Here is an 18,166-nt window from a genome sequence, read left to right as displayed (position 1 = left end):
CTGTTCGCGTTCCTCCCTCCCTCCCTCCCTCTTTTGTACCTCTTTTTCTCTGCCCTAAATCTCCATGTGTTCAGCCTACCCTGGAATATTTCATCCTAAATTCTAATGACAAATGCACCCACAAAAATCTTCCTGTATTTTTCCTTTCTTTCACTGGCAGCTTTATTTTTCTTTTGTTTTTGTTTTTACCTATAACAATTCCTAACATAGAATTAGTTGGTGTACATAATTTCCATCAAGTACTCCATCATTACATCCTTTTTAGACCAGTCATTATCAGTTCGGACCACCAAGTGAAGTTACAATTTTAAAAAATTAGATATTTACTACCTAATTTATGCTTTGCCTAGAATAATGATTTTTCCTTACACAGACATGCATCGCTACCTTTCCCAATCCTTTTTGAAGTATTTGAAATCATTTTAATCACTCAAAGTAATGTAGTATTCCAAGTAGAAGAGAATATTTATAGCTCAGGGTCGAGTGTGAAATTCTTGGTTCTCTCTGAGACTGATGGTTTGCTGGCAAATGTTTCATTACCCAACTAGATAACATCATCAATCTAATTTAATGATGTCAACAAACTTGGCCACATCATTATTCATGTTGGTAGATTACTTCATTGAAGAAAATGAAAAAAAACCCTCCTCCATCTAAAAGTTGAACTTGAAGCTTTTTATTGTACAATTTACATAACTGTAAATTACAATTTATTGTCCATTTACATAAAAGGCATTGTAATACAAATATATTTTAAGGTAGATATACTGAGTTTCCTTCACTATCTTCTAACAAAGACTTGTAATCCGGGGGTCAAAGATTAGGAGTAAATATTAATAAATTTACTGTTAACATGTAATAAAGTACATTATTTTTATATAAGATTTCTAAAGAAAGTTCTTTACAAAAAACACACACACACATATGTCTGTAAAATCCATAGAACATGGGGTTTAAGAAGATTTCCATCTCAGCAGAGAGAACACCATATGGATGACATAAGTCAGTGTGACTGCATATGCAAAAACCTAGAAGAGAAGAGAAGAGGATTTAGCTTGGCAGTCACAGTTATGTGCTCTGGCAGTCATTTTCTAATTTTCTCCTGGCTTTTCCTGACCTTTTTGCAGAACAGCAGCCTTACAGTGCATCATTTTTTCTTGTCTTTGCTATTAATCTTCTGTCCCAGCATAAAAACATTTTCTGTTTAGCCCCTTCTCTCTTCTTAAAGGTAAAGGTAAAGGTTCCCCCGCACATGCGTGCTAGTCGTTTCCGACTCTAGGGGCCGGTGCTCATCTCCGTTTCAAAGCCGAAGAGCCAGCGCTTGTCCAAGGACGTCTCCGTGGTCATGTGGCTGGCATGACTAGACGCCAAAGGCGCACGGAATGCTGTTACCTTCCCACCAGAGTGGTCCCTATTTTTCTACTTGCATTTTTACGTGCTTTCGAACTGCTAGGTTGGCAGAAGCTGGGACGAGTAACAGGCGCTCACTCTGCTACATGGCACTCAGGATTTGACCCGCCAAACTGCCGACCTTTTGATCGACAAGTTCAGCATCCTAACCCACTGAGCCACCGCGTCTCTCTTCTTACTTTAGTACAATCAGCTTTTGGGATCATAGGCACATTAATTGTATGCTGATTTTATATATACACACATGATCACAGCATAACTATCAGCCGATCCACCGCAATTGGATGGTATTACTATTGCAGAGTATTAACAATTGCTTCTAACTATGAGGATCTGCTCTTCTAATGTTTGTGTAAATTGTACATATATATCCACTGTATCCATGTTGCTTTGCAGATGTACTCTAAGATTGTAATACTAAATATTATTAACACTTAAAGTTTAAGAGCACTTCTACACTACCAGACTCTCCATCTCCCAATATCTCTGATTCCAGGTTAAAATGTTCCCCAAATTTATCGAGACTATTTGAATACCTTCCACAATCATATCCTAGGCTCAAGGACACATTGGTGTGTTTGGGAGTTCATAGAGCAGACATGTCAAACACAAGGCCCGGGGGCCAGATCCGGCCCGCGAAGTGGTTTCATGTGGCCCGCGAAGCTATCCTGGAAACAGTGAGGGAACGGCCCCCACTGCCTTGGCCCTGGCCCAGAGACCCTCCTTCTGCCAGACACCCTCAGATCTGTCCCACTCCTACCCAGGCCCCCATAGGCACCCTTGATGCAAATGATGAAGAGCTGGCCATGCCCACCCAGTAGGCCACGCCCACCCTGGCCATACCCACCCGGCCCCTTGAGGGCAACGGCAATGCTGATGCGGCCCTCAATGAAATTGAGTTTGACACCCCTGAGGATCAATAGCTAATCAGTGCTTGTCTTTCTGGCTGATCTTCTACTCATAGACTTGCTTTTGTAAGAATAAAATTAAAGGAGACCCAGAGGATAAACTGTCTGGAGATCTTAGTGAAGGTCTAACTTTAATAATTAACTCATAATATAATAAGCTGTATCGCAATAGCTAACCACTGGTCACAAAGCTATATCATCACCAGGGGTCTTATGTCTGACACAGGGCTGGCGAGTTCCTAAATCTATTGCAGCATCCAATAACCTGAAAAGCAGAACTAAGTAGGTATGACTATCTCACTGAAATGAATAGAACTTTGTTTAGTTTTAGCTGGCCACACTTTGGGGATTTTATGAGATTTGCCACAGGGCAAATGTTTATACTATATTAATGAAATAAATGTGAATAATCGTATACTCAGCTGAGTATCTTACAAAGAAACTTTAGAATCTGTATTAATTGGGGTTCTCACTGGTATAATTTAGATGAGGAATTTCAGGTTATACAAGAGTGGACTCTCTAAACATGTTCAATTGAATGAATATGTTAGAGGTGCCACAATCCCTACATAAGCAGAATTTATTATCAAGGCCAAAGTGGTGGTTCCTGAAAGTAACATGAGTTAATCAGCATCAAAGAGCTGAGACAAAGGCAATGCACAGCAATAAAGATCTGTCTTCAACCCCCCACACACCTAGTCACGACCCTTCACCTCAATGTTAATTCCTCACAGGAAACTAATTCTGATTCTTATTTATTTATTAACGAAAAATGTAAGAAGTCATATCTATTATTACTGTAATAAGTTATGTTCAGCCTCATGTGTTCCTCTATATAACATTCTAAGATTTAGAAACTGCAATTCCTAACATATGTAATATATATGATACAGGCTTAAGCTTTCTTCCCGTATTTGGGTAGACTGGGTGCCTCAGAAAAAAACACTTGTTATATATCTCCTCCCCGAGTCTCCTCCCTCCCTGACACAGCTAGCAAAGTGAGAAGAGCCTGTGGCCTAGAGGTTAATACAGCTGCCTAATGTGCAAGCAACCCAGGTTCAAATCTCAGAAGGGTATGGCTAGCTTATGAGAGCCAAAAAGCTTAAAATAGCTGTATCAGTCTCCCTTTAACTCTTTGTTGACAATTCAAATTTATATATTTTATATATATGTGCTAAATTTTTGGATTGCTAACAAAGTGTTAAAGGGGGACTTTAACTCTTCGTTAGCAATCTAAAAATTTAGCACACAAAATGATGTCACAGTAGCAACTGCTGCCTGTGGATGGCCCTAGATTGGGCTGATACAGGCAAAAGATTTGTGTATCAAAAAACACTCAAGACTCTGTGTGTGTGTGTGTGTGTGTGTGTGTGTGTGTGTGTGTGTGTGTGTGTAAAAATTTTTTTGGATTGCTAACAAAGAATTAGAGGGAGACTGATATGGCCATTTCAAACTCATTTGTTCTCATCAGTCAGCCATACCCTTCTGAGATTCGAACCTGGGCCAATTGCACATTAGGCAGTTGTTTAACCTCTAGGCCACAGGCTCTTTCTCGCTTTGTTAGCTGAGAGGCAAGGGAGATATGTGTTAAGTATTTGTTGAGTATTTTAGAATACCTTGCAAGGCCCAAATACGGGCCAAATCTTATTGCCTGTATCAGCCTAACCTAAGGCCGTCAACAAGCTGTAGTCACAACTGTGACAACTCATTATTTGTGTAATTATTTTTTTTGGATTGCTAACAAAGAATTAGAGGGAGGCTGATATGGCCATTTCAAACTCATTTGTTCTCATCAGTCAGCCATACCCTTCTGAGATTCGAACCTGGGCCGATTGCACATTAGGCAGTTGTTTAACCTCTATGCCACAGGCTCTTTCTCGCTTTGTTAGCTGAGAGGCAAGGGAGATATTTGTTAAGTATTTTAGAATACCTTGCAAGGCCTTAGGCTGATTCAAACCTGGGCTGATTATATATTAGGCAGTTGTTTTAACTTCCTGAGCCAGGAAGTTAAAACAACAATCTCAGGTATTTGTCAAGGCTTTTTGAATGTACCTTGCTAATTAACTCTTTCATTCCTGCTTTGGCCTGTCTCAAGGCTTATCCACAGGATATAGTCAACTATGACAGCTCATTATTTGTGCAAATTATTCAAATTGCTAATAAAGAATATATATATATATATGCAAAGGTTCCTGCACACATGCGTGCTAGTCGTTTCCGACTCTAGGGGCTGGTGCTCATCTCCGTTTCAAAGCTGAAGAGCCAGCGCTTGTCCGAGGACGTCTCCGTGGTCATGTGGCCAGCATGACTAAATGCCAAAGGCACACGGAACGCTGTTACCTTCCCACCGTAGTGGTCCCTATTTACATACTTTTGAACTGCTAGGTTGGCAAAAGCTGGGATGAGTAACAGGCGCTCACTCTGTTACATGGCACTCAGGATTCGACCTGCCAAACTGCCGACCTTCCGATCGACAAGCTCAGCATCCTAACACACACTCTCTCTCTCTCTCTCTCTCTCTCTCTCTCTCTCTCTATATATATATATATATATATATATATATATATATATATATATATATATATATATATATATATATATATATGTAAATTACTAACAAAGAATTAAGGGAGACTGAAATGCATTTCAAACTTATTAGTTTTCATCAGTCAGCCATACCCTTCTGAGATTCGAACCTGGGCTGATTGCACATTAGGCAGTTGTTTTTACCTCTTGAGCCACAGGATCTCTCTCGCTTTGTTAGCTTCTGCAAGGGAAGATATGTGTCAAATACTTGTTAACTATTTAAATTACCTTGCTAGGCCCCAAACATGGGGCAAATCTTTATTTCCTGTTTCAGCCTATCTTGAAGGCCATCGAACAGGCAGTAGTCACACCGGACAGCTCATATATATATATGGGGTTTTTTACGTTTTTTACTTTTTTACGTTTTATATATGTTTTTGTAGATTTTCACGGGTACAGGTATATAGGTCTTTGCGTATTCAGGTCTTTTCCCGTGTAAGTTTGATAGTGTCTTGGTGACGTTTCGACGAGGTCTCACTCATCTTCTTCAGGCTGGTGTCTTCGGCTTTGTGCTTGTGTGAGCAAAGCGTGATTGGAGCTGCCATCTCTCTATAAATATCAAGACAGCCTTCGGCACCGACCAAAAAATAGCCAACATCTTAAGAAACCCCAAAGACAAGATCCAGCTTGAAAACCAAGGAGTCTATGAAATACCATGCAAAATCTGCCCAGCCACATACATTGGACAAACTAATAAGAGAATAAATGCACGCATTGCAGAACACAAGAACGCAGTCAGAAAAGAGGAAAAAACTTCCTCCCTTTTCCAGCACCTTAAAGCAACAGGACATGAAATTGACTTTGAAGGAACAAAATTAATCTCCAAAACTGAACACTACAACAAGAGAATAATTATGGAAGCCATCGAAATAGAGAAACACCCCCACAACATGAATAAATGTGATGATACCTCCCACCTACCAGACATCTGGAAACTAGCCCTAGTCAACAATAGAGTTCCAGCCATGAAAACCGACACCAGACCCACAGCAACACAGGACACCACCACCAATCATCCTCACCAGACTCAAACCAAAACCCACCCCATAGACGAAATGCAACCACCATCCAGAAGCCAAACCACGGCGGCATCTCCAGCTGCTGCACCCCCCACGACCCCACACAAAGCAAACTGACACATGCCATGAACACAAGGCCAGACCACAAACTCAAAGCCAAACCAAAGCCCGGGATGTTACACCACAGCCTTCTGCTCAGGACATTATATCACAGAACTCAGGAGGTTACAGTGCTAAAGCTCAGGATGTCACAACACAGCCAACCACCCAGGATGTTGCAGCACAGAACTCAGGATATCACTACACTAGAGCTCAGGATGTCATCACACAGCCCATTATCCAGGTCGTTACAGCACAAAAGACTAATGGGCACACAGCCAACACCTCAGGCACACAGGATGTTACAAAACAGCCGACTAATCCACAAACAATAAGCCCATCAACCAATCAACATGTAACTACACAGCCAACCAACCCGCTTACAGCAAGAAAGCCAACACTCCACACACCCTCACCAATATTTATAGAGAGACGGCAGCTCTGATCACGCTTTGCTCACACAAGCACGAAGCCAAAGACACCAGCCTGAAGATGACGAAAGCCACCAGCCTGATGATGACGGATGGGATTCCGTCGAAACGTTGCTCCTACATATATATATATATATATATATATATATATATATATATATATATATATATATATATATATATATTATCTATACACTCTTTTTCTCTATAGAGTCACCCAGAGATGAGGACGAACTCAATACATGATATACATAGACAGTTTGTTTGGGATCTTGAATTAAGCCCCAATTACTTCCAAACCATGCCAAAGGGTGTTATATATTTGCAATAAACTTCAAATCACAGCCAAAGAATGAGCAGTTCTTAAATCACTAATGTCCGTAATGTCAATTTCTTTTATGACTATATATGCCTATCATTTGAGGAGAACCATAATTCAGAGGCACAGCACATTCTGGTTTCAGAAAATTCCAGATTCAACCCTGAGAACTACCGGTAATTATCCATGAAAAAAAACTGTAGGTAAGCAGATACTATTGGGATAAACACACAAATAAACACACAAATAGCCTCACCCATTATAAAACACGTTTTTAACAAAAGTCTTCATTGCAAGCAGAGCTGTCATCCAATCAGAAATAGCCTTATATCTGTTACTCCATTAGCTGAATTTGCATATAAAGGTAAAAAATAGCTCTGAAGCAGCACCCAAATATATGAGAAACTGGCAAGATGTTACTTTAAGACAGTAATTGTCTCTGACATTTTTATATTTTAATAATAAAATAAGAAATTGCTACAAAATTAATCAAAAAAATTGTACCCTAAAAAAAATCCAGTTCATCTTAATTTGTAAATTAAACCCAGTTCTCTTTCTGTTTCCCAGTGCATATGGAAAGCAGCAGATTGAAGAAGACTGGCCTAATTAATGAATCATTTCAATTCTAGTTGAAGGTTATATACTCACCACAGCTGCTATATCTATTTGGTAGTTCTTGAATTCACCCACAATCTTCATGCCTATTGTAATGTAGGCTTGCAAAACTGCTGCACTCAAATAGAAAAGTGATGCAATTACCTGGTAGAAAGCATCCTAGGGGAAAAAGACACCAGAAAAACAAGTCTTAAGAACTCTGCAAATTTTGCTATTTATAGGACAGCCACCAACATTCCCCTGTCACCCTTGTGCCACTATAAGCACCTAATATGAGCAGATAGCTCAGTTTGCATTCCTTTTCAACAATGACCATTTATAAAATGCTGTAACATCTGTAATTACTTTTCCTATTTGTGCCAAGCATGGCACATCAATACCCCAGCCTCCTTTTGCTTATGCAATGTTCTCAAGTTGTTGCCTTCTGTTCATCTATAAGCCATACTGAATCAGCTTGAACTCAACTTAAGAGGAGACTGGACAGTCATTTGTCCAAAACGGATAAGGTTTCCTGCCTGAGCAGGGGGTTGGACTAGATGACCTCCAAGGTCCCTTCCACCACCACCACCACCATCATCATCATCATCATCATTATCATCATCATCATCATCATCATCATTATTATCTCAGAAAAATGCTAAGAAGAATGCTGTGGCTGAATAATTCACTATGCAAATGGTGACAATAGAAGAAATTTGTTTTCTGAGCTGCTATCTGAATTATTTCATTGATGGACTGCTGGCACAAGGTTGGTTTTAGTATGTAGTGGTACAAGTGGCCAAAGCATGGTGAGCTTGATTATGAGGACTTCAAGAGTTAAATCCTATACAAGTTAAAAATGAAAAATGTAGTAACAAAACTTATTGAACGATGATTTTAAAAATTATAACATTATTGAGTTTTGCTGCCTGTACATTGAAGAAAATTCATGACTTATCTTGCTGTCATTGTATTTTTCAGTGGGTGAAGGAAGGCAAAAGAGGATCAGTTATGCTTGATTTAATACTAACCAACAGGGAATATTTGCTTGAGGAAGTGGAAGTAGCAGAAAGAACAGGAAAAGCTACCAACCGTCTGACGTTGGAATTCTTGATTTTGACCGAAATGAAATGTGTCTCTTGGTCTTTAGAAAAAGAAACCCTGAGCAACAATGAGTAAGATTTCATGGCAGGAAAAATTAATGAAAAAGAAGTTCCAGATGGATAGGAATGCCTAAAAAAGAAATACTAAAAGCATAATAGCAATCAAACAATTCCACTGGGTGAGGGGAAAAATAGAAGACAAATAAAAGAAGCAAATATGGCAAATATTCCAATTCTATTCTATTCTATTCTATTCTATTCTATTCTATTCTATTCTATTCTATTCTATTCTATTCTATTCTATTCTATTCTATTCTAAAATCAATTTCTTCACAGTGATATTTGAGAATATATTGAAATAGTACTTGATTACAAATTATGCAGATCAATAGTATGATGTGGCTGCAAACAAATGAAAATCTGGTCTACATCAATAGAAATACAGTTTCTAAATCACGAACAGTAGAATCTGCATTGATTAGACTCCATCCTGAGTTTTGGTTTGCACACAAAATTTTAGGAAGGTTTCAGAAAAACTGAAGGGCTAGAATAAAAGAGGATCATGATTAATGGTCAGCTTAATCAAAATGTCATGCTAGAATGATTGATCCATTTGCAGACATAACTAATGAATGAAGTCATTCCAGAATGAGCAGGAAGACCTTTTCCATCCCAAATCATTGGATCAAACATGGGCATAGAATGACTAGGAGGACATAAGAGTTGCAGAGATGAGTAGTTCAACCATTAATTCTGAGGTATGGAGGCATTGTAGAAGACTAGAATCTGAAGATAATATTCCAGAGATCAATGAAAACAGTGTGTCACAACATCTCATTTCCAAACTGGAAATAAACTGTAATGATGTCCAGATTTGGACTTACTGAAAATTGTACAGAGGCTATCATATTGTTCTGATATGTATTGTAAGTAGAGAGAAGAAAAAGGGCTAGTTTGATTCAGTTCATTAATATAGCTTTTGACTCAATGTTCTCTCTAGCCAAGAACCACAATTGCTAACATCTTCCCACAGACCTACATCTCAATAAAAAAAAGATTACTAGTTATCATTTCTTAATTATGCACCTAAGGAAAAATTGCTTTATATTGTCTGTTATTTTAATTATTCTTAACTAAGAAGAAAATTCAGGGTTATAAATCTAAGTTTTCCTTAGGTGTATAATTTGGGACTGAAAATTTGTTAAATAAATAATAGTAAGTATGGTAATTTATCATTTGATGGTATGAATCTTGCATATGATACATGAATGAAAACTGATGAAGGGAATGGAACTTATAAGGGTGAATGAGCTGGACACATCCACGAGCTCCAATGTTAGGATTTCTGGAACATTCTGATAAGGAAACAAAAATTACTACACTGACATCATTTGAAGCCATTTGCTTCAATACTTTGAGGATGCATCTTCCTTTTGTATAGCTCACCAATTTATCTGCATCATGTGAGTTAAACTCAGGAGTGAAGAAGGATATAATGCATTGTTGTAAGATCTGGCAATATGGAAAGAGGTAAGAGTTAACATATGCAGTATTAGTCTCTTTGAAGTGACTTACCAAAGCAACCCAAGAACTTTTTCCACCGTGAGCTCCACATAAATATAAGAGGAAAAGAAGTGTAGAAATTACAAAGCAAAACACTGAGACAAACATCACCCAGCCTTGACCCATATGATCAACAACTTTGGTAGAAGCCACAAGAATCCAGACCAGGCCACCAAAGACCTACAAGAAAATATAAAAATAGTTTATCAGTAATAAATTAACATGGCTAGATTTTCACAGTGTGCTAAACCAGAGGTCCCCAACCTTTTTGGCACCAGGGACTGGTGCCAGGGAGAAAGGTTGTTCCATGGACCAGAGGGAGTGTGGTTTTGAATACTGCTTGCATCCTGAGGATGGAGCTTTGCTTGTTTGTGCAGCCTGCTTTCTGGCATGCTGCAAACTGGTGCCAGTCCACGGACTGGGAGTTGGTGACCCCTATGCTAGACTATGTTAAAATAGACTGGGTAGCTTGTGGTTAAACAAGTTGTAGAAATCCAGACATGTTGCCTTTACAAGTCTTAAACAGATTTAGAAAAATGGCATTAATTTTTTAAAAATTCGTTTATCTCCATACATCCTCCAAGAGTACTGTGGTGTACAAGATTTCCACCATCCTGCTTTATCCTTATAATCAAACACTGAGAGTGTCTACCTCAATGTCACTCTTTTGAATGGAGTGAAAATTTTGTCTTTCTGATTTAGGTTTATATCAATCCCAACACCATACTTATAGTACTGACCGGAATGTGCCTTGAAATTTACAAAACGAGACAGTTTTCTGTGTTTCTGATTAAAATGGTGTCTTTGGGAAAGAATAACAGAATAACAAACTTTGAAGGGATCTTGGAGGTCTTCTAATCCAAGCCTCCTTTCAACCTGATGTTCATCTGAGAATCTGATGAATTCCCCTTCTATCCCCTTGTCTAAATCATTGATGAAGATATTGAAGAATACTGGGCCTAAGACAAAGACTTGGAATACCTCTCTGCATATTTCCCTTCATTTAGATGTAGTTACATTGAGGGCTACACATTGAGTGCAATTGGTCAGCCAATTACAAATCCATCTGGTGGTGATGCTGTCTAACCCACGTTTTCTACCTTATCAAGTAGGAGGTTGTGGTCTACTTTATCAATGTCTATACACCAATGCACAAAGTATGAACAGCAAACAGGGTGAACTAGAAATTCAGGTTAATGAGGGCAGATATGATATTGTTGCCATTACAGAAACATGGTGGGATGAAACCCACAAATGGAACATGCAGCTAGAGGGATTTAAATTATTTAAAAGAAACAGACCAAATAAAAGAGGAGGTGGAGTTGCTCTCTATATAAGAAATAACTACATCTCTACAGAAATAGAGCACAATAATAAAAACTGTAAACTTGAATGTATTTGGGTCAATATAAAAGGGGGGGAATGACATTGCCATAGGTGTACGCAATAGGCCATCCAGCCAAACAGAGGAAATAGATGAACTTTTTGCTAGTCAGCTAACTAAAGTATGTAGGAAGCACATCACAATAGTCAGTGCTTTTTTTGTAAAAGAAAAAGGTGCCAGAACTCACACATGTCATACAACCCGCCTTGCCTACCCCACAATGTTCTATCCAAAAAAGGTGCCAGAACTCCGTACTGAGCGTTCTATGACAAAAAAAGCCCTGACAATAGTAATGGGGGACTTTAACTACCCTGATATCAACTGGGAGACAAACTCCGCACCAAGTGGAAGATCAAACAGATTCCTGACAAAACCTAGCAGACAACTTTGTCACCCAAAAAGTAGAGAAGGGAACTAGGGGATTAGCCATTTTGGATCTAATTTTTACTAACAGAGAGGAAATGATAGAAGGTGTTGAAGCCACAGGAACCTTGGGAGGAACATTATTGAAACACAAGCAATAGAACACAGTCAAACTAGTGTCTTGGACTTTAAGAAAGCTAATTTCAATAAACTTAGAGAGGGCTTAGGAAGAATTCCATGGATGAGAATCCTCAAGGGGAAAACAACTCAAGAAGCTTGGGAAATTTTGAAAAGTGAGATAATAAAAGCCGAGTCTAACACAATACCAACGAAGAGGAAAAATAACAGCTCTCAAAAGAAACTAGCATGGCTGCATAAAGAACTCTCTGACAAATTGAAAGATAAAAAGGACAGGTATAGAAAGTGGGAAGAAGGGCACATAATTAAGTCAGAATATCAGCAAATACCCAAGCCTGCAAAGATGAAGTCAGGAAAGCTAAGGCTCAAAATGAACTAAGGCTTGTGACCAAAGTCAACAATAACAAAAAAAGCTTCTTTCAACATGTTAAAAACAAGAAAAAAAGTGAAGGAAATGATTGGTCCATTACTGGATGAAAGTGGCAAGAAGGCGACAAGCAACAGGGAGAAAGCATAACTATTTAACTTGTTTTTTGCATCTGTCTTTACACAAAGGGAAAAAACAGACCAACCTATCAAAAATAGTGCCATAAAAAACAGAATAGAAACACAAGTTAAGATAGGCAAGAAAATGGTAAGTGAGCACCTGTCCAGCCTAGTTGAGTTCAAATCACCAGGACCAGATGGATTACACCCCAAGGTTCTCAAGGAACTGGCAGATGTGATCTCAGAACCACTGAACTATATTTTTCAAAGATCCTGGAGCACTGGGGAACTACCAGAGGACTGGAAGAGAGCTGATGTAGTTCCCATCTTCAAAAAAGGGGGAAAAATGTATCCAGGAAATTACAGACCTGTCAGCCTGACCTCAATACCTGGGAAGAGTCTGGAAAAGATAATCAAACAATGAATCAGTGAGCACCTAGAGGCAAACAAAGTGATTACTAAAAGCCAACATAGGTTTGTCAAAAACAGATCATGCCAGACAAATCTTATTGCATTCTTTGACCAAGTGACAAAATTAGTGGATCCCAGGAATGCTGTGGATATAATTTACTTGGACTTCAGTAGGGCATTTGATAAAGTAGACCACAACCTACTACTTGATAAGATAGAAAAATATGGGTTAAACAGCATCACCACCAGATGGATTCGTAGCTGGCTGACAGGCCGTACTCAGCGTGTGGTCCTCAAAGGAACCATATCTACATGGAGGGAAGTGTGTAGTGGGGTGCCCCAGGGATCTGTTCTGGGCCCAGTGTTCTTCAACATCTTCATCAACAATTTGGACGAGGGGATAAATGGGGAACTCATCAAATTTGCAGATGACACCAAGCTGGCAGGAATAGCCAGGGCTTTTTTTCTCATAGAACGCTCAGAACGGAGTTCTGGCACCTTTTTCGGATGGAACCTTGTAGGGTAGGCAAGGCGGGTTGTATGACATGTGTGAGTCCTGGCACCTTTTTCTTTAACAAAAAAAGCACTGGGAATAGCCAACACTCCAGAAGACAGGCTTAAGATACAGGAGGATCTGGACAGACTTGAACACTGTACGCTATCTAACAAAATGAAATTCAATGGTGCAAAAAGTAAGGTTCTACATTTAGGCAAGAAAAACCAAATATACATGTATAGTATAGGGGGTAGCTTGCTCAATAGTAGTAACTGTGAGAGGGATCTTGGAGTCCTAGTGGACAATCACTTAAATATGAGCCAGCAGTGTTCTGTAGCTGCCAAAAAAGCCAACACAGTGCTAGGCTGCATTAACAGAGGAATAGAATCAAGATCTCGTGAAGTATTAATACCACTTTACAATGCCTGGTCCAAGAATGCAATAAGATTTGTTTTTGACAAAGCCATGTTGGCTTTTGGTTATGACTTCGTATGCCTCTAGGTTTTTGCTGATTTGTTGTTTGATTATCTTTTCCAGAATCTTCCCAGGTATTGAGGTCAGGCTGATAGGTCTGTAATTTCCTGGATCCATTTTTTTTCCTTTTTTGAAGATGGGAACTACATTAGCTCTTTTCCAGTCCTCTGGTAGTTCCCCAGTGCTCCAGGATCTTTGAAAGATATAGTTCAGTGGTTCTGAGATCACATCTGCCAGTTCCTTGAGAACCTTGGGGTGTAAACCATCTGGTCCTGGTGATTTGAACTCGTCTAGGGTGAAAAGTTGCTCACTTACCATTTTCTTGCCTATTTTAACTTGTTTCTAATGTTTTTTACATTACTGTTTTTGATAGGTTGAACTGTTTTTTTCTCTTTTTGTAAAGACGGATGCAAAAAACAAGTTAAATAGTTCTCCTTCTCCCTGTTGCTTGTCGCCTTCTTGCCACTTTCATCCACTAATGGACCAATCATTTCCTTGACTTTTTTTGGTTTTTTTACATGTTGAAAGAAACTTTTTTTTGTTATTTTTCACACATCTTAGTTCATTTGAAGCTTAGCTTTCCTGACTTCATCTTTGCAGATTCGGGCTATTTGCTGCTATTCTGCCTTAATTATATGCTCCTCTTTCCATTTTTTATACTTGTCCTTTTTATCTTTCAGTTTATCAGAGATGTACTTTCAGTTTAAGATCTCAAACCAAGTCACATGACATGAAAAACTGTAGCTTGATAGCACATTTCCCATGATCACAAATGATGACAAAGAATCTAACTGAAATCCCATAAAGGCAAGCTAAGTACTGGGAGATGTCACTTAAGTGTAATAGATTTGTCATCTAACACTTTGCTTACAGATTTAGGGTTTCAGAAGTTATAAAGCCTCTTCCAGTGAGAAATGGGACAGGATTTTTTCTCCCCCAGCCTGAATGGGCTTCAAGTCATGAGAATAACAAGGGCTATAGGCCAGGTTTGTTACTGGATTCAGGGCTCTGGTGTCCTCAAAATCAGTGGGAGAAGTGAACCAGTAAAACTGTCAAGATCCAGAAAGTATAAACAGAAGTATTGGCAATGTTTTATTTCAATATTGCTTTGCTCAGTTGTGCCCTTTTATCTTTGCTTACAATTTCTGTCTCTCCATCTCTTTGCCTATGTGCCTGCAGCAAAGTAACAAATGCAAGCTTTCGTAGGATGATGCAGGCCTCCTATAACATGGTATAGCTATCTTATTCTCCCACTATTTTCTTTGTTCTAGCACTATTTATTTCAAAAGCACTTGCCCTGATAAGCCTGGTTAAAAGGGGAAACTGGGGTTATTTATTTAAAGGCTTGGCCTAGAGAAGGAATTTCCTGTTCCATTCCATTCATATTCCAGGTGAAAGGATGAAGCACCTTCTCTTCAAAAACAGATTGTGGGAATTTAATTACCTGCCTGAGTGGGTCACTTTCACTTGGAAACAGCTACAACCAGATCCCCTGGAACTTAAAGGAGAATGGAGTATAAATAGGGCAGGTATGTACCCTCTGTTTCCCATCAGGCACCTTGCTACAACTTACTACTGATAGAGTTAACAAGTTATCACATTTGCATGTTGTTTACATTTTTCTTTCATAACAAAGATCCTTGCACAAGGGGCCTAACTATCGGTTTTAATTGAATCACAAATGTGAGCTGGGTGACTATATAAATTTATTAAAGAAATGCAATTAATTGTTACACAGTAATTCTGCGTTGGCTGCAAAAGCAGACATAGGCTTTATTCAAAAACTATCACCCTACTCTAGTTATAAATAATCTTCTTTCCAAACTTCAGTGTAACTATAACAGTCAGCTATACTCCAACCCTTTCCAAGAAAGGAAGAGCTTTGGGTTCAAGGATTCTCAAAACACCTTGCATTTTTGTCATGGGCAGATACACAATATTTCATAGTTTATAAACACTCCCTTTCAAGTAGCTACATTACCACTGCATCAATCTTTCCTTACCCAATTCATTGACTGTGTTTAATGCCTACAAGGTCTTCTACTTTGCATTAGTGTTTGTCAGATAGCAAACAACAGAGAAGCAGCCAGTGACAGACAATTCTAGGATAGGAAAATAGGCTGCATGTACTTAGCTATCAAATGCTTTATCTGAATCTGCTTGGTTGAGCTTTGACAACCATGATTTAGGAGTTTTAAGATGTTTTGAGAACCCAGACAACTGCGATTCAGTAAATACTTTTAAACAAATCATGGCTTCAAATGATGTGTCAATTGGTCAATACTTTATCAGCTCCCCACTTGGGAACAGCTTCCTTATTCCTTGATTTCCCAACCTTGAAAACATTTTCATTTGCCCTTCTCAGTTAGTTTGGTTGCTCAGTTAGTAGTATGGGTTTTTTCAAATCTTCTTGCTTGCAAACATGGATAGAAATTCCTCTTAAAGTACAAGCACTTGGCTGAAACTCTTCCTTCTAGCAGCCACTGTGACAAACAGCAGTGCTGAATCCAACAAGGGTTCTTGTTTTTACCAGTTAGAACCAAAACTCTACAGTTGGAAGCAGAGTCAAGGGGCTAATTAGATGCTATATCTTCTTACACCTTCCCTAGGTTTACTGCTTAATTTACTGTGCAGTTGTCTGGTAAATTGCTCCATTGAGATGGCTGAAATTTGATTTGGGGAGGATTTGTATCAGAGTGCAGGAATTTATCACCCAAGGATTTTGTGAAGACAAAATAGGGAGAGAAAATTCCTCTTAAACTTTCTCATCTTGAATTACTCAGAGTAAGGGCCCTAAATATACAACATTGCTATTTTCCTGGCCTGTGATTTCTATTCTGCTTCAGTTGGGCCAAATCTAAGCAACTTAAAAAGTCATACAAAACAAAAAAACAACATACTATAAACCGCCATCATAGACAAATTTTCCCTAAAAATTGTACCACCTCTTACTCTGAAAACAATACTTCAGCATTATCAAAATAATTATTTTCTATACTATATAATAAACAAAAATAGTACATGGGAACTTTGAAAAGATTGCTCTCTAGTAAAATGCAGTGTTGTTTCTGATGTCTCTTCTAGGTAATAGAGAAAATAATGCCTTCCAATTGTAATTTAAATAATCCCTGTAGAAATTTACCCATAATCTGGATTTCCCTGGACAACATATATGGGACAAGAAGTTGTGACTGAAGACACGCACTTTGTCTGTAGTCTGTCTCATGGCTCTTTTCATTTCAGCCATCATAAGTAGATTAATTTGAATGGGGATGATCCAGGACAATGCATGGATGATTTACCATAGCTTCTTGGAGGAAATCAATAAGAATAGGCAATAGGTCAGCAATTGTGCAGTAGGTGAGAAATCGTGATCACTGTACCCCCCCCCCAATACATCTAAAAGGCAACAGCTTTAGAAAAGGCTGCAGTGTGTGCTCACATTCCAAACCCCACTTCTCCCCTAGGAAGAAATCTTCTCTGTTTCAGGAGTTCAGCTTGTTTGTGGAAAAACAGAAAATAGCGAGGCCCGAGGGAGGCCAGGCCAAGTAGCCCCAGATAATGCAGGCTTTAAGTTTTTGTTGCTAGGTGGAAATATTTGTTTTAAAACACCACAATAACAATATATTATTAGCACTGCTAACATGTACTGTTTAGTTTCCTTGTACTAAATTGTAATCACCAAGTCTTGAGTTTTCTGATCCATTCTTTGAAGGACATCTTTATGGACTCTGCCACAAAAGAGCTTTCTATTGCTTTAGAAGCAACTCTGGAACTGGATGTTCTTATGATATGAGATAGAGATGATAGATAGATAGATAGATAGATAGATAGATAGATAGATAGATAGATAGATAGATAGATAGATAGACAGACAGACAGACAGACAGACAGACAGACAGACAGACAGATGAAAGAAAAAGAAATGATAGCTGGATTGATTGATTGATTGATTGATGAGAGAAAGATCATTTTTGGTATGGCTCAACTATAACTCATCTACAAGTGAAGCAGGGGTGTTTCCTTTTTCACAACATAGTAGAGTTGATGAGTGGCCTGTTTTCCCAGGGGTGCACTCTTGCCTCACCCCACACCCCAAATTCAAGGCAGCCACAATTCTCCCCATCTGCTTCCCCACAAGCCTATTTGTATGGTCTGCAAAAAATATTTCATCCCACTCTCACCAGTGGGAAAACTCGTTACAGCCATTGAGAGAAAGCCCACTTCTCCAGTTCAAGTTCCTGGATGCAGCTAAGAAAATAGGCTTGCTAGCTTTGCATCTGTAATGTATGTGAGTGACATACAGGATAACAACTACAGGAGGCGCTGTGCTGGACAGCTCCGGTAAGGAGCCGCATTCGGCGGGAAAACCTCACAAGCCC

At 38.9% G+C, this 18,166-nt stretch overlaps 1 protein-coding gene across 1 annotated transcript in view; it reads right to left on the bottom strand.

Annotated features, from left to right (window-relative positions):
- Window positions 1-947: 947 nt before the first annotated feature.
- The window catches only part of MAL (mal, T cell differentiation protein (MAL blood group)), a gene marked incomplete at its 5' end in the record, with an annotated part of 43,043 nt that continues 25,824 nt past the window's right edge, over window positions 948-18,166 (bottom strand). Inside the window, 3 exons of the mRNA XM_081320387.1 lie at window positions 948-1,028; window positions 7,421-7,546; window positions 10,045-10,212. Of these exons, the coding sequence (XP_081176513.1) occupies window positions 954-1,028; window positions 7,421-7,546; window positions 10,045-10,212 (369 nt within the window). The 3' untranslated portion in view covers window positions 948-953. The remainder of the gene's footprint in view (window positions 1,029-7,420; window positions 7,547-10,044; window positions 10,213-18,166) is intronic.

This window comes from Vipera berus, assembly GCF_964194415.1.
Source record: "Vipera berus genome assembly, chromosome: 1".
NCBI lineage: Eukaryota > Metazoa > Chordata > Lepidosauria > Squamata > Viperidae > Vipera > Vipera berus.
This window is presented reverse-complemented; position numbering and strand designations above follow the sequence as displayed.